At 44.4% G+C, this 17729-nt stretch overlaps 2 protein-coding genes across 2 annotated transcripts; one reads left to right on the forward strand and one right to left on the reverse strand.

The window, feature by feature from the left end:
- The first annotated feature begins 6126 nt into the window (after positions 1-6126).
- Positions 6127-12438, forward strand: LOC139422826 (translation initiation factor eIF2B subunit alpha-like). The gene is made up of 9 exons (XM_071174217.1): positions 6127-6418; positions 6556-6657; positions 6868-7004; positions 7247-7363; positions 7505-7617; positions 7721-7789; positions 7882-7957; positions 8058-8183; positions 12238-12438. Exons 1-9 carry the CDS (start codon positions 6388-6390, stop codon positions 12391-12393), a joined length of 927 nt encoding a protein of 308 aa, XP_071030318.1. The 5' UTR covers positions 6127-6387; the 3' UTR covers positions 12394-12438.
- Positions 12365-17638, reverse strand: LOC139422825 (DEAD (Asp-Glu-Ala-Asp) box polypeptide 55). The gene is made up of 13 exons (XM_071174216.1): positions 17483-17638; positions 17296-17346; positions 17065-17151; positions 16860-16951; positions 16661-16723; positions 16084-16233; positions 15710-15899; positions 15202-15284; positions 14197-14328; positions 13909-14116; positions 13651-13819; positions 13241-13539; positions 12365-12991 (listed from the first exon to the last, which is right to left on the reverse strand). Exons 1-13 carry the CDS (start codon positions 17588-17590, stop codon positions 12800-12802), a joined length of 1824 nt encoding a protein of 607 aa, XP_071030317.1. The 5' UTR covers positions 17591-17638; the 3' UTR covers positions 12365-12799.
- Between the last annotated feature and the right edge of the window lie 91 nt (positions 17639-17729).

The following is a 17729-nucleotide window of genomic DNA, read 5'->3' on the forward strand; positions in this document are numbered from 1 at the left end:
ATAGAGACATATCCCAAGAGACTTGCAGCTGTAATTGCTGCAAAAGGTGGCTCTACAAAGTATTGACTTTGGGGGGGGGGGGGGGGGGGGATTAATAGTTATGCACGCTGAAGTTTTGTTTTTTGGTCTTATTTCTTGTTTGTTTCACAATAAAAAGTATTTTGCATCTTCAAAGTGGTAGGCATGTTGTGTAAATCAAATGATACAAACCCCCCAAAAATCTATTTTAATTCCAGGTTGTAAGGCAACAAAATAAGAAAAATGCCAAAGGGGTGAAGACTTTCACAAGGAACTGTAGATACAGACATGAAAAATGGTATACTGTTCAATCATTAGGCAGCTTTTGACTTCAATAAAAATTGGTTATGGTTGGTATGGCTTTGAGTTGCTGTAGTAGTTTGTTCAACTCAACAGTGCAGGTATATAAAAAGGTGTTCTTACCAGATAAACTCTTACATTTAAAACATTGAATATTAGAGTCTCTGGCTGTGGTATTATGCTGGACATCTAACAAAATAAAACTAATTGGATAGGTACCTGGTGGCTGAGTCAGTGATAATCCTGTGGACCAGACCAAGTTTCTGCCAGGACTTGGTGAGTCAGGAGTCGGGCTGCAGATTTTGGAACCATTTGTAGTATAGGAAGGGAACAGAACAAGGAAGTCCCAGCAGGTGTTGGATAAACATCACAGACCCATGTGTCTCTTCAATCGATCAGTTTCTCACAGTGAAAATAATACTGTACGGTCTTCACGCTCCACTGAATAGTGTACCGTTTAGTTTTTCCTGTCTTAACGCATCGTGGTTTGACAAATATGCTCCGAAGTCTGTGCCAATAAGAGGAAGGGTAATCAAGTTAAGATGGGCATAAACAAGTTCGAAGCAAGATGAACAGATAATGGTGGCTGAATGCCAAAGGCTGTGAATCATTTACATAAAGAGGAATGACTATGTACAGTGGGGCAAAAAAATATTTATTCAGCCACCAATTGTGCAAGTTCTCCCACTTAAAAATATGAGAGAGGCCTGTAATTTTCATCATAGGTACACTTCAACTATGAAAGACAAAATGAGAAGAAAAAAATCCAGAAAATCACATTGTAGGATTTTTAATGAATTTATTTGCAAATTATGGTGGAAAATAAGTATTTGGTCAATAACAAAAGTTTATCTCAATACTTTGTTGGCAATGACAGAGGTCAAATGTTTTCTGTAAGTCTTCACAAGGTTTTCACACACTGTTGCTGGTATTTTGGCCCATTCCTCTATGCAGATCTCCTCTAGAGCAGTGATGTTTTGGGGCTGTTGCTGGGCAACACGGACTTTCAACTCCCTCCAAAGATTTTCTATGGGGTTGAGATCTGGAGACTGGCTAGGCCACTCCAGGACCTTGAAATGCTTCTTACGAAGCCACTCCTTTGATGCCGGGCGGTGTGTTTGGGATCATTGTCATGCTGAAAGACCCAGCCACGTTTCATCTTCAATGCCCTTGCTGATGGAAGGAGGTTTTCACTCAAAATCTCACGATACATGGCCCCATTCATTCTTTCCTTTACACGGATCAGTCGTCCTGGTCCCTTTGCAGAAAAACAGCCCCAAAGCATGATGTTTCCACCCCCATGCTTCACAGTAGGTATGGTGTTCTTTGGATGCAACTCAGCATTCTTTGTCCTCCAAACACAACGAGTTGAGTTTTTACCAAAAACGTATATTTTGGTTTCAACTGACCATATGACATTCTCCCCATCTTCTTCTGGATCATCCAAATGCTCTCTAGCAAACTTCAGACGGGCCTGGACATGTACTGGCTTAAGCAGGGGGACACGTCTGGCACTGCAGGATTTGAGTAGTGTGTTACTGATGGTAGGCTTTGTTACTTTAGTCCCAGCTCTCTGCAGGTCATTCACTAGGTTTTTGCTCACCGTTCTTGTGATCATTTTAATCCCACGGGGTGAGATCTTGCGTGGAACCCCAGATCGAGGGAGATTATCCATGGTCTTTTGTATGTCTTCCATTTCCTAATAATTGCTCCCACAGTTGATTTCTTCAAACCAAGCTGCTTACCTATTGCAGATTCAGTCTTCCCAGCCTGGTGCAGGTCTACAATTTTGTTTCTGGTGTCCTTTGACAGCTCTTTGGTCTTGGCCATAGTGGAGTTTGGAGTGTGACTGTTTGAGGTTGTGGACAGGTGTCTTTTATACTGATAACAAGTTCAAACATGTGCCATTAATACAGGTAACGAGTGGAGGACAGAGGAGCCTCTTAAAGAAGAAGTTACAGGTCTGTGAGAGTCAGAAATCTTGCTTGTTTGTAGGTGACCAAATACTTATTTTCCACCATAATTTGCAAATAAATTCATAAAAAATTCTACAATGTGATTTTCTGGATTTTCTTTCTCATTTTGTCTGTCATAGTTGAAGTGTACCTATGATGAAAATTACAGGCCTCTCTCATCTTTGTAAGTGGGAGAACTTGCACAATTGGTGGCTGATTAAATACTTTTTTGCCCCACTGTATGTGATGGAAGGATGAAAATGTATAAAATGAGTGTGCTGAGACTGGGGAAGTTGGTTGCTCCATGGACCAGCTCGGCTTGATACTTTGTAATAAAGTCTATTTGAATTCACAAGTTCCAGTATCTGAGAAATATTTTTGGACCAATATTTCTACGACATAAATGGTGAGCTTGCCAGGAGTGGCTACAAGGGACCAATGAACAGTGGAAAACTCTGTGGTTGCAGACGGGTCTTTTTGGACAAATTACACAAACAGGTGGTCACCTAAGAAAAGGTAAGCAAAGTTCTTACTTATAGTATAAAGTTTGTGTGGTTCGTTTCGAGAGCCTGCCTCAGCAATAGAACACCAAGTAGGTCTCTGTAACGCCCGGGGTGTAGTGGAGGAAGAAGTCAGGCGCAGGAAGCAGAGAGTTCAGGGTAGCGCTACTTTTAATGCACCACAACGGTAAAACGACGCCAACCCAAACAAATGCCTCAAACACAGGGAACTTAAACAGTCCAGCAAAATACAAACACACGGACAACCGTGACCTACAGCCGTGTACACACGTACACTGAAATAATCCCGCACAACCAGCAGGTGGGCCGGCTGGTAAATAAAGCCCAACCAATTAGCCTAAACTAAACACAGGTGCAACTAATAAACAAAAAACGGGGAAAAGGGATCAGTGGCAGCTAGTAGGCCGGTGACGACAACCGCCGAGCGACAGTGACGACAACCGCCGGCGCTATCCCCCCCCCTCCTGACAGTACCCCCCCCCTGACGCGCGCCGACACCGGCCTCGAGGGCGAGGCGCAGGGCGAGGCGCAGGGCGATCCGGATGGAGGCGATGGAACTCCCTCAACAGTGACGGGTCCAAGATGTCCCCCACCGGTACCCAGCACCTCTCCTCCGGACCGTACCCCTCCCAGTCCACGAGGTACTGCAGGCCCCTCACCCAGCGTCTCGAGTCCAGAATGGCCCGTATCGTGTACGCCGGGGACCCCTCGATGTCCAGACAGGGCGGAGGGACCTCCGGAACCTCACCGTCCTGCAGGGGACCAGCTACCACCGGCCTGAGGAGAGACACATGAAACGAGGGGTTAATGCGATAATAGGAAGGGAGTTGTAATCTATAACACACCTCGTTTATCCTCCTCAGGACTTTGAAGGGCCCCACACACTGCGGCCCCAGCTTCCGGCAGGGCAAGCGGGGGGGTAGGTTTCGGGTCGAGAGCCAGACCCTGTCCCCCGGTACAAACATGGGGGCCTCACTGCGGTGGCGGTCAGCAATCCTCTTCTGCCGTCCACTGGCTTGTTTGAGGGATATCTGGACGACCCTCCAGGTCTCATTGGAGCGCTGCACCCACTTCTCCACCGCAGGAGACTTGGTCTGACTCGGATGCCAAGGTGCCAGGACTGGCTGGTAGCCCAACACACACTGAAACGGTGATAGGTTCGTTGAGGAGTGACGGAGTGAGTTTTGGGCCAACTCCACCCATGGGATGTACCTAGAGCACTCCCTGGGCCGGTCCTGGCAATACGACTGCAGAAACCTACACACCTCCTGGTTCACTCTCTCCACCTGCCCATTACTCTCGGGGTGATAACCAGAGGTCAGGCTGACCAAGACCCCCAGGCGCTCCATGAACGCCCTCCATACCCGGGACGTGAACTGGGGACCCCGATCAGAGACGATGTCCTCCGGCACCCTGTAGTGGGTAAATAACGCCTGTAGGGCTGTAGGGAGACCGGGCAAGGGCAGGACTTATAAAACCGATCCACAACCACCAAAACCGTAGTGTTCCCCTGAGACGGGGGAAGATCGGTCAGGAAATCCACTGATAAGTGAGACCATGGCCGTTGTGGAACGAGGAGGGGTTGTATCTTCCCTCTAGGAAGGTGCCTAGGAGCCTTACTCTGGGCGCACACCGAACAGGAAGAGACATAAACCTTAACATCCCTAGCCAAGGCGTCTAGGAGCAACAACGGCTCAGCCACAAGGTTGTAGACCACACCAGCTCACAGAATGGGACGGCTGAGTGTGGAAGCGCGTAACGTGTAAAAATCGTCTGTCCTCGGTTGCAACAATCACTACCGAAATCTAAACTGCCTCTGGAAGCAAAGTCTGCTCAAGAACCATTCGCTAGCTTCATGAAATGGGTTTCCATGGCCGAGCAGCCGCACAAAAGCCTAAGATCACCATGCGCAATGTCAAGCGTCGGCTGGAGTGGTGTAAAGCTCAGTGCCATTGGACTCTGGAGCAGTGAAAACGCATTCTCTGGCGTGATGAATCACACTTCACCATCTGGCAGTCTGACAGACGAATCTTGGTTTTTTAATTTTAATTTTACCTTTATTTAACTAGGCAAGTCAGTTAAGAACAAATTCTTATTTTCAATGACGGCCTAGGAACAGTGGGTTAACTGCCTTGTTCAGGAGTGGAACGACAGATTTGTACCTTGTCAGCTCGGGGATTTGAACTTGCTGACAAGGTACAAATCTGTCGTTCTGCCCCTGAAGAAGGCAGTTAACCCACTGTTCCTAGGCCGTCATTGAAAATAAGAATTTGTTGGAGGGCGTTCATGGAGTCCAACACTCTAACCACTAGGCTACGCTGCCGCCCCGGTTTGGAGGATGTCAGAAGAACTCCACGTGCCCCAATGCATAGTGCCAACTGTAAAGATTGGTGGGAGGAGGAATAATGGTTTGGGGCTGTTTTTTGTTCCAGTGAAAGGAATTCTTAACGCAACAGCATACAATGACATTCTAGACAATTCTGTGCTTTCAACTTTGTGGCAACAGTTTGGGGAAGGCCCTTTCCTGTTTCAGCATGACTATGCCCCCATGCACAAAGCGAAGTCCATACAGAAATGGTTTGTCGAGATCAGTGTGGAAGAACTTGACTGGCCTGAACAGAGCTCTGACCTCAACCCCATCGAACACCTTTGGGATGAATTGTAACACCGACTGCGAGCCAGGCCTAAACAGCCATCATCAGTCCCCACCCTCACTAATGCTCTTGTGGCTGAATGGAAGCAAGTCCCCGCAGCAATGTTCCATCTAGTGGAGAGCATTTCCAGAAGAGTAGAGGCTGTTGTAGCAGAAATTGTTGTATGCTGAGGCAGTGAAGAAAGTAAAGGGGGAGGGGTCCTGAGAGGAGTGGTGTGAGTAGTAGAACTGTACCAGTACAGAGGGATAGGACAACAAGTGATAAATGTTTCAGCAAGATTGGATTTTTAGCATTTATACAATGGTTATCAATTGTACTGCAGGGATTTAACGTAAGTCACAGATAATTGAGGTTGTGGTGGTAGCTGCAGAGAGGTGTTTGGGGGTGCGAGACTTGACATCAGAAGAGTTACAGGGTGTGTTAAGTGGTGGTGTCCCATCCTTTCAGGCTGTTGGCCTGAAGTAGGAGTAAATATATTTAAATAGTAGGGTGGTGGGTTTTTAGTGAGTGTAGGGTTAGATTGTAAGGTATTTGTTGATCATTTATTATTATTATATTTATTTTTTTAAGCAACCTATAAGTTATACTCCAGTCTAGTAGGTGCCGGTAATGCAACGTGTGTTGGATGCCAACTGCCGTTAAACCTAATCGAAGAAGGAGAAGAAGAAGCCTTCAAATAGTTTACGTCATCAGATTGCGACATGATGACAGATGACTGAAATGGTCAGAAATACGTCTAGAAAAAAGGATTTCGCATGGGTTTACTCTCTGGTTTAACTGACCTCTATTTCTGATACATGTGTTTTTAACGTTTGCCATCCTGCGAAGAAATAAGAAACCAACTTTCGGCCTCGTAGCTACTTCCAGTTGCTGCCACTGACTAATCTTTGACTAAACTTCGAGAATATAGCTAGCTAGCTACCGATAGTTAGATTTCAGATGCAACAGCCCTCGAAAATGAACGAAGAAGGTAGGTGTGTGTGTGTTTGTGTGAGATAAATGAACCAACTGAACAGACAAACATGGCTGTTGTCTTCATTAGTAGAGTACTACTGAGTAGGCTAGTCATTAGTGTGACCCAAGACTGCTCTCCCTCACTCTTGTCAGAGTTGGTGGAGTACTTCAGGACCCAGATGAGGACAGACCCTGACATGGCCTCTGCTGTAGCAGCCATCCGCACCCTGCTGGAGTTCCTCAGACGAGACAAAGGTCTGACCACTCTCTTCTTTCTGCCTATTAGTCATACTAATGTCAAAATCATACCAAGCAAAATAGTGTGTTTTGTCATACAAGTTTGGTATTTCATACTTTTATGACTGTTTCCCTGAATTGTTATGGAAGCTCGCATGATCCCCGTAATTCGATCTCTGGATACAATCGGCCCCTCCATGTTACACTGTTCCCTGCTCCCCTGCTCAGGTGAGACAATCCTGGGTCTGAGGGAGAGCCTGAAGTGGGCCACAGACTGTCTGACGGAGGTGGACTCCTCTGTAGCCGTGTCCTCTGGAGGGGAGCTGTTCCTTCGCTTCATCAGCCTCACATCACTGGAGCACCAGGTTAGGGCCATACACAGCCATAGACTACTGCACATACACGTACATTTGTATTTTTTTGCCATGAAATATAAACCAAGTTTAAATACTCTCCATTCTATCCCTTCTAATTTTGTCATTCTATTAGAAATACACCACAAATAAACTTATTATACAGCTTATTGGCACTCGTTTATTTTACACCTCACCTCAGAAGAGGTCAGAGTTCTCTGACGGCCTCACCTCCCCCTCCATGTTTGTCTCAGGACCTGTCGCGCTGTAAGAAGGTGATGGAGGAGAGAGGAGAGCTGTTCCTGGAGAAGATCTCCCTCTCCAGAACCAAGGTGGCCAAACTCTGCCACACCTTCATCAAAGACGGGGCGGTGAGTGAGTCATGGCGGCAGACATTTTAGGTCAAATTCAGTTTGGCAAACCTGACCAAAAATTCCCCAAAATATAAAGTTCCAAGAATGTTATAAGAAAGATGTATTTTTGAAGAACAAATCTCTTTCATTCTCCCTTAGAAAATCCTGACCCATTCCTCCTCCAGAGTAGTATTGAGGGTGCTGGAGAAAGCTGCAGCCGAGAAGAAACGCTTCACAGTCTACGTCACAGAGTCCCAGCCAGATACAGCCGGGTGAGACAACACACATTTCCAAAGCAAACAAGTTGATGGGGGAACTGAACATGTAAGACACACACACACACAGTTCGTGTGACATGTTGTCTGTCCTCTCCAGGAAACAGATGGCTGATGCGCTGAGGAGACTCAATGTTCCTGTGACAGTGGTCCTGGATGCTGCTGTGGGGTAAATACTGACTGTACCAAACACTACCATGGCTTACCTTTCTTAATAAAGGTTAAAGATACATATCCCTTTCTATATCTTTCCACCTACAGTTATGTCCTGGAGAAGGTGGACCTGGTTATTGTAGGAGCAGAAGGAGTCGTTGAGAGTGGAGGCATCATCAACAAGGTGTGTTCTGGGAACAATGAACTCATAATAATAAAGTCAAACATGTATTGTAGTATGTAGCAGTGTGCAAGTGACGGTGTTGGTTGATATGTCTGTACAGATTGGAACCTATCAGATGGCAGTGTGTTCCAAAGCCCACAACAAGCCCTTCTACGTGGTAGCGGAGAGCTTCAAGTTTGTCCGTCTCTACCCTCTTAACCAGCAGGACGTCCCAGACAGATTTAAGGTGAGAGTTAACCATTCAGGGCCTGCCAGCAATATATACAGGGCCTTCAGAAAGTATTCACACCCCTTGACTTTTTCCATATTTTGTTGTTACAGCCTGAATTTGAATTAGATTATTTGTTTTTTGTCACTGGCCTACACACAATACCCCATAGTGTCAAAATGGAATTATGTTGTCACATTTTTTACAAATTGATTAAAAATTAAAGCGGAAATGTCTTGAGTCAAAGGATTCAACCCATTTGTTATGGCAAGCCTAAATAAGTTCAGGAGTAAAAATGTGCTTAACAAGTCACATAGTAAGTTGCATGTACTCACTGTGTGCAATATAATACAATTATTTTTGATGGCTACCTCATCTCTGTACTTCACACGTACAATTATCTGTAACCAACCACATGACCAGTGAGATTTTCCAATGCCTTGCGAAGAACGGTACCTATTGGTACAGTGGCAAGGAAAAAGTATGTGAACCCTTTGGAAATACCTGGATTTGTGCATGAATTGGTCATAAAATTTAAGGAGACAGTCTGCTTAAACTAATAACACACAAACAATGATACATTTTCATGTCTTTATTGAACACACTGTAAACATTTACAGTACAGGGTGGGAAAAGTATGTGAACCCTTGGATTTAATAACTGGTTCACCCTCCTTTGGCAACAATAACATGAACTAAACGTTTTCTGTAGTTGTGGATCAGACCTGCACAACGGTCAGGAGGAATTTTGGACCATTCCTCTTTAAAAAAAAACTTTTCAGTTCAGCAATATTCTTGGGACATCTGGTGTGAACTGCTCTCTTGAGGTCATGCCTCAGCATCTCAGTCGGGTTGAGGTCAGGATTCTGACTGGGCCACTCCAGAAGGTGTATTTTCTTCTGTTGAAGCCATTCTGCTGTTGATTTACTTCTGTGTTTTGGGTCGTTGTCCTGTTGCATCACCCAACTTCTGTTGAGCTCCAACAGAAAGCCTAACATTCTCCTGCAAAATGTCTTGATAAACTTGGGAATTCATTTTTCTGTCTGATAGCAAGCTGTCAGGCCCTGAGGCAGCAAAGCAGCCCTGAACCATGATGCTCCCTCCACCATACTTTACAGTTGGTATGAGGTTTTGATGTTGGTGTGCTGTGCCTTTTTTTCTCCACACATAGTGTTCCTTCCAAATGACTCAACTGTTGTTTCGGCTGTCCACAGAATATTTTGCCAGTAGTACTGTGGAACATCCAGGTGCACTTTTGCAAACTTCAGACGTGCAGAAATGTTTTTTTTTAGACAACAGTGGCTTCTTCCGTGGTGTCCTCCCATGAACACCATTCTTGTTCAGTGTTTTACATATTGTGAACTCGTCAAGAGATGTTAGCATGTTCCAGAGATTTCTGTAAGTCTTTAGCTGACATTCTAGAATCCTTCTTAACCTCATTGAGCATTCCGCGCTGTGCTCTTGCAGTCATCTTTGGCCCTCGCTACATATTCGTCGTCAGACCCACTGGCTCCAGGTCATATACAAGTCTATGCTAGGTAAAGCTCCGCCTTATCTCAGTTCACTGGTCACGATAACAACACCCACCCGTAGCACACGTTCCAGCAGGTGTATCTCACTGATCATCCCCAAAGCCAACACCTCATTTGGCCGCTTTTCCTTCCAGTTCTCTGCTGCCAGTGACTGGAACGAATTGCAAAAATCGCTGAAGTTGGAGACTTTTATTTCCCTCACCAACTTTAAACATCAACTATCTGGCAGCTGTACATAGTCCATCTGTAAATAGCCCACCCAATCTACCTACCTCATCCCCATACTGTTTTTATTTTATTTACTTTTTTGCACACCAGTATCTCTACTTGCACATCATCATCTGCTCATTTATCACTCCAGTGTTAATCTGCTAAATTGTAATTATTCGCTCCTATGGCCTATTTATTACCTACCTCATGTCTTCTGCACACACTGTATATAGACTTTCCTTTTTCTACTGTGTCATTGCTTGTTTATTGTGTTATTGGCTTGTTTATTGTTTACTCCATGTGTAACTCTGTGTTGTTGTCTGTGTCACACTGCTTTGCTTTATCTTGGCCAGGTCGCAGTTGTAAATGAGAACTTGTTCTCAACTAGCCTACCTGGTTAAATAAAACAAATAACAAATCTTTGCAGGACGGCCACTCCTAGGGAGAGTAGCAACAGTGCTTTCTCCATTTATAAACAATTTGTCTTACCGTGGGCTGATGAACATCAAGGCTTTTAGAAATACTTTTGTAACCCTTTCCAGCAAGGCAACAATTCTTAGGTCTTCTGAGATCTCTTTTGTTCGAGGCATGGTTCACATCAGGCAATGCTTGTGAATAGCAAACTTATTGATTGGACTCCAGGTTAGCTGACTCCTGACTCCCATTGGCTTTTGGAGAAGTTTAGCCTAGGGGTTCACATACTTTTTCCAACCTACACTGTGAATGTTTAAATTATGTATTCAATACAGACAAGAAAAATATAATAATTTGTGTTATTAGTTTAAGCACACTTTGTCTATCGTTGAGACATAGATGAAGATTCAAATCAAATTTGATGACCAATTTATGCAAAAATCCAGGTAATTCCAAAGGGTTCATTATTTTTTTTGCCACTGTATATGTGTAAAAAAAACAAAAAGACATTGAATATCCCATTGAGCATGGTGTATCAATACACCCAGTCACTACAAATATACAGGCATCCTTCTTAACTCAGTTGCCAGAGAGGAAGGAAACCGCTCAGGGATTACACCATGAAGTCAATGGTGATTTTAGAACAGTTTAGAGTTTTTAATGGCTTTTTAACGGAGTGAAAAGAAGGAAGCCTTAACAGAATACATTCCAAAACATGCATCCTATTTGCAACAAGGCACTAAAGTAATACTGCAAAACATGTGGCAAAGCAATTAACTTTTTGTCCTGAATATAAAATGGTTTGTTTGGGGCAAATCCAATACAACACATTACTGAGTACCATTCTCTATATTTTTAAGTATAGTGGTGCATCATGTTCTGTGTATGCTTGTAATCGTTAAGGATTTCGGAGTTTTTCAGGCAAAAACATTTACCGAATGGAGCTAAGCACACGCAAAATCCTAGAGGAAAACCTGGTTGTCTGCTTTCCACCAGATACAGGGAGATTAATTCTCCTTCCAGCATGACAATAACCTAAAAAAAAACAAGGCTAAATCTAGACTGGAGTTGCTTACCAAAGAGACAGTGAATGTTCCTGAGTGGCTGAGTTAGTTTGGACTTAAATCTACTTGAGAATCTATGGCAAGACCTGAAAATGGTTGTCTAGCAATGATCAACAACTAATTTGACAGAGCATGAAGAATTTAGAAAATAATGGGCTAATGTTGCACAATGCAGGTGTGGAATGCTTAGAATTACCCAGATAGACTCACAGCTGTAATCAGGGGCATGAATACTTATATAAATTCAATACATTTGCAAACATTTCTGTGTGTGTAGATTGGTGAGGGATTATTATTAATTTAATCCATTTTGAATTTAGGCTAACAAAAAAATGTGTAGTAGGTGAAGGGGAATGAATACGTTCTGAAGGCACTCACTGTATGTTGTGCCATGGGCTGATTGGAGATACACACATGCAATTCAAAATTATGTGCACATCTTCCATTGACATTCGTGTGTAATTTATGATGACAATTATGCCGATTTGGCTCCATCTCAGTTCAGATAGACGCGCCATGTCTTTCCATTTTCTCTCTAGTCCTCTTCAGTACTGTTTAACCCATATCTCTCCTCTCTGTGCAGTACATTTTCTCTCTAGTCCTCTTCAGTACTGTTTAACCCATCTCTCCTCTGTGCAGTACATTTTCTCTCTAGTCCTCTTAGGTACTGTTTAACCCATCTCTTTCCTCTCTGTGCAGTACTGTTTAACCCATCTCTCTCCTCTCTGTGCAGTACATTTTCTCTCTAGTCCTCTTCAGTACTGTTTAACCCATATCTCTTCTCTCTGTGCAGTACATTTTCTCTCTAGTCCTCTTCAGTACGGTTGAACCCATCTCTCTCCTCTCTGTGCAGTACAAAGCCGACACCCTGAGGACTGTGTCTGACCTGTCAGATGAACACCCCATGATCGACTACACCCCTCCCTCCCTCATCACGCTCCTCTTCACAGACCTGGGTGTCCTCACCCCCTCTGCCGTCAGCGATGAACTTATCAAACTTTATTTATAACAGTGCCTTAAAACAAAACACCTCAATAAAAAAACTCAAAAGGGACACTGACTGGGATCAGTTTGTATCTTTTATAGATTGTTAATTACAAAATATGGCGATACGCATAACTTTACACTGTATACATAACATTCCTGAAAGGTGATGTATCTCTCTGGTTCATAACGGAATAATAGATGTAAAACAGTTGGCTCTATTTTAAAAGTGTATTCAAAGTTCAATGGGTGGTTCTGACCTGTGTCTTATTGTAACAGGCAGTATTTCCCCTATGGTTGTTCTGTAGGCGGGGCATAAAGGCCCCCCTAAAATATATAACATGTTCTGTTTTTTTCCATGGTAAACAGGGCCAGGTGGGACAGCCTGACCTGCTGCTAGAACATCGGGGGGAAACACTGACAGGTGTGTTTCATTCGTCCTCCTCTCCCACTGAGCTGGGTGGGTCCTCTGAGGGGCCTGCTGCTGTCTTCCTCTGGCTCTTCGGTCCTGCTGTCACCTGTTTCTCAAAGTCCTCCTCGCTGATCTGTCCCTTCTTCAATCTCTTCAGGAGACGAGTATCTTTCAACAGCTCCTTCATGTCCTCATCGTCCATTTCCGAGCCCTGAAGAGAACAAAGGGTTAATTAACAGTCATCTGATGTTCTACTTTTTTCTGCATATGGGCCCGCTCCCATGTTTAAAAGATGTTCTAAAAGCATTTTACGGCCAATTTCCTGGATCCAGATTAAACCTAGTCCTGGACTAAAAATGTATGTCAATGGGAAATCTCCATGTAGAGTGCATTTTAGATCAGGACTATACTTAATCTGAGTCAGGAAAACCTCCCCTTAATTCTCTAGAAGACTAAATACCTCATCCCGGTTCCTCTTGGCAGCAGTCTTCCTCCTGCGGTCCTTCCTGTTCTTCTGTCTGGACCAGGCTTTGTTCTTATCGTTGTGTCTCTTAGGGGCAGCGGCCCTTTCCTCCCTCTTCTCCTTTAGCTCAATCAGCAGCTTCTGCCTCAGCTTCTCCCGCTGCTTGTCCTTGTAGCGGATATTGTCTGTGTCTATGGTCGTTTCTATGAAGTCAGGGAAGTTCTTCCCTTTCAGCTCGGGCATCCTGGGCATGCGGAGGAGGGCGAAGCCACGGGCCAGCGCAACAAAGTCCAGATCTGACCAATGACAGGAGGAGGATGACATCGTAAACATAATTCTCCTCAGACCATACTCAGACATCATACTTGATGGTCTGTACACAGGGATGGTAAGGGATTTCTTCTCACCTTTGACCCTGAAAATGAGGCTGCACTCGTGTTTGGCGTAGGCCTGTACGGTGGAGACGAATGCCCTCATGCCCCTGTCGAACATGGCCCGGTCTGCCAGAGCCAGGGCCTTCACCTTGGGCAGAACATCCACCACGTCACTCACTGGGGCCATCTGCTCCAGAGGACACTATCAGGAGACAGGGAGGGGCAGCTTGGTTTTAAATGGAGAGAGCATGGAAGGCAGGCAAGATGGAGAGGGAAACACAAATGGCATACCTTCTGGTTGATGGACAGGAAGGTAACGTAAGATTCCTCCATGGGGAGCAGGAAGACTGTGGCGTTGCCTTTGTTACCAATGCGCGCAGTCCGTCCACACCGGTGCACAAAGGCACTGGCACAACTAGGGGGGTCGTACTGCAATACCCAGTGGACTTCTGGGATATCAATGCCTCTGGCCATGACGTCAGTACACACCAGGATACCACTGAAACACAACGTCACATTTCAATGCAAAGATCAAACCCATGCTCTCCTCAGCTGAGCTAACAACAAGGGATAAAATACCTCTTTAGGCTCCTAAACTCTGAGAAGATCTTGTTGCGTTTGTGTTTCATCTTGCCGTGGATGCAGTGGATGGTGACGCTCTTAATCAGGGCCTCCAAGGCTCGGCCAAAGTACTCCACACACGCACATGTACTGAGCGAGAGAAACAACACATTAACACACACAGCTCTGACAGTGTAGTCCTCACACACACTGAGGGAGAGAAACAACACATTAACACATACAGCTCTGACAGTGTAGTCCTCACACACACTGAGGGAGAGAAACAACACATTAACACACACAGCTCTGACAGTGTAGTCCTCACACACACTGAGGGAGAGAAACAACACATTAACACACACAGCTCTGACAGTGTAGTCCTCACACACACTGAGGGAGAGAAACAACACATTAACACACACAGCTCTGACAGTGTAGTCCTCACACACACTGAGGGAGAGAAACAACACATTAACACACACACTGAAGGAGAGAAACAACACATTAACACACACAGCTCTGACAGTGTAGTCCTCACACACACTGAGGGAGAGAAACAACACATTAACACACACAGCTCTGACAGTGTAGTCCTCACACACTGAGGGAGAGAAACAACACATTAACACACACAGCTCTGACAGTGTAGTCCTCACACACTGAGGGAGAGAAACAACACATTAACACACACAGCTCTGACAGTGTAGTCCACACACACTGCGGGAGAGAAACAACACATTAACACACACAGCTCTGACAGTGTAGTCCTCACACACTGAGGGAGAGAAACAACACATTAACACACACAGCTCTGACAGTGTAGTCCTCACACACACTGAGGGAGAGAAACAACACATTAACACACACAGCTCTGACAGTGTAGTCCTCACACACACTGAGGGAGAGAAACAACACACAGTCCGCAGTGTTGATGAATATAGTCGGCCATTAAGTAGAATACTAGAGGTAGCTGTAGTCATGGTGAGACAATAAAATGGAGGGCTGTGTAGCCAGGATACATACCTGAAGAACACCAGCTGTTTCTCATGTTTGTGTTGTCTAAGAAACGCTACCAGACTGTTAAACTTGTCCTCCGCTCTGCAGATCTGACAAACAAGAAATAACAAAAGAAAAAGTGATCAGTCATGGTTTGTCTTTTTTCCTGTGTTTTGTGTCTCCACTTACACACAGATGGTTTATAGTCATTGAGAATGTTATGGCACGGGCTGGCACAGACAGCGAAACCGGTAAGGATGCTCTCATCATGAGGCCTCTGAGAATGTGTCTTGGAAGAATGTCTCAGACTAAGAGAATGTTCCGGTCATCCCGTTTTGTGCACAAACTGTTTATTTTGATTTGAACCTTTCTTGGACTATGCAGCATTACTAGTTATTGTTTATGGTCCTCTCATGATAAATAATTACTTTCAGGGATTACATTTATTAAAATACAGTTGTGGTCCACTTTTTCCTTTGAATCCAGCATTTCCAAACCTGAACTACTCAAATACCCAACAGTGTATGTTACTCACTGTGTAGTAGTTGCAGAGCCTGGCAGGTGTTTTCTGGGTGCAGCTGGCGGCCACGCCCTTCTCCTTCACTGTGATTCGTACAGGGTTCCTGAGACCAGCTCTCACCAGCTTTTCCAGCTCCTGAGTCTGAGTGGCTGAAAACAGACCTGTACGACGCTGCTTAGGGAGGTACCCCAGGATAACATTCAGACTGGAGAGAGAGAAAGGGAGGGAGTCAGGTACTTAAAGTGTACTGTGCTGTTGTACCTGACATCAAAGCCAATGACCAACAGCCTGGTGATTGTACTGAATCCTATTGTAAGATTCATATGTCCTTAATGTCCAATAGTGTACTGTATTGCATAGTTGTAGTCTATTGTATTTCACTATAGTACCTGGCCTCAAAGCCCATATCCAGAAGGCGGTCAGCCTCATCCAGGACCAGGACCTCCAGAAACTTGACTGACAAGGCCAGGTCCAGACCGTCTGCCTTCCTTCTGAACATGTCCTCCAGACGCCCTGGGGTGGCAATCAATATGTTGGCCCTGGAAAAGACAACATTGATTAGAATAATTATCAGTTAGGGAATCCAGTCTCACTTTAAACCAAGTACAATGTATATAAAGGCTTTATATAGCATACATAAAGGATTCATAAGCACTACATAAATGCTTCTCAAATCACCTATAAGCGTGTGTCACTCTATAAAGGGTGACATAACCATTCCTAATGTGGGGTGAATTGCCGCCAAATGTGACATAACGCTTAATGTTTATACAAAAGCTTATAGATTGTTTGTGAAGCATTTATGTATGCTATATAAGGCCTTTATAAGTTGTACTTCATTTAAAGTGGGACTGGAAATCCTTTTGTACCTTTACAGGCTTGCTGTATGGCATCAGATCTGGACATAAACATGTGGCACAAAAAAGCTCCCATCTTTGTGTGAGATCAGAGGAAGAGCATATTTACCCCTGTTCCTTAAACTTCTCCACATCCTCAATGGGGTTGCTCCCTCCAATCAACAGAATCTGTCTGAAAGAGGAAGAGTTCAGGTCATAACAGGATTACAATAAGAGTCTTGGAAGAATTAACATTTTAGATCAGGAACAGAGCTTGCTGAACTCTGTTCATGTCTCTGGTTTTATCTCTCCGCTGGCTGTCCCCCTACCTGAACTGAGGGAACTTCTGGAGGAACTGGCCCATCACCTCACTGATCTGCAGGGCCAGCTCTCTGGTCGGCGTGACGATCAGAGCACCAACCTGTGAAACATAACGTCTCAGTTTAATACTGTATATCAAAAGTCAAAGTGAACCATATACTCAAACGGTAACCATTGCAATAAGTCTAAGACACTGAATAACCCAAACCTTACCTGCATTTTCTTCAATTTGTCCTCTCGCTTTATAAGTATCTCTATGATGGGAATCACGAAGGCCAATGTCTTTCCACTGCCAGTCACCTGTAACAGCAACGATAAGATGTGTTGCTTAGACCTTTCTCCCTCCAATAGTTAGCTACTTATGCAATCTGGTTCTGGAGAAATGCAGTACCCAAAACATCCGAGTTACATGGTAAACAATCATGTGTGTCAAGTCATACTTACAGCCTCGGCAGCCACATCTTTATTTCGCATAAACAGTGGAATACAGGCAGACTGGAATATAAAAAATATTTAAATTATTGTGGAGGTTGAATTAGAGGAGCTAACGTTATTAGTTATCTAGCTTGTTAGCATAGCTAGCTATGGCATGCGAGTGAAGTAAACGAAAACTGTAAAGAAATGTTAATACCTGAACTGGTGTCATATGTGTAAATCCAAGCTCATTGAGAGTTTGCGTAATACCGTCGTTAAGTTTAACGGGTAAACTATCCCATTTTCCTTCAGTTGTGTTGTCCATGTTGGAAATGCAGCCACAATCCACGCTGTACCGACTTCCTGTACATCGATGTTTACCGTCCGCCTGGAAATCGGAAGCACTGTACATGTTTGTACCGCCAGCGCCAGTTCATAATTCTGAATAATTTCCGTGATCTTTA

The sequence above is a fragment of the Oncorhynchus clarkii genome, chromosome 12 (genome assembly GCF_045791955.1).
Source record: "Oncorhynchus clarkii lewisi isolate Uvic-CL-2024 chromosome 12, UVic_Ocla_1.0, whole genome shotgun sequence".
NCBI classification, from domain to species: Eukaryota; Metazoa; Chordata; class Actinopteri; order Salmoniformes; family Salmonidae; genus Oncorhynchus; species Oncorhynchus clarkii.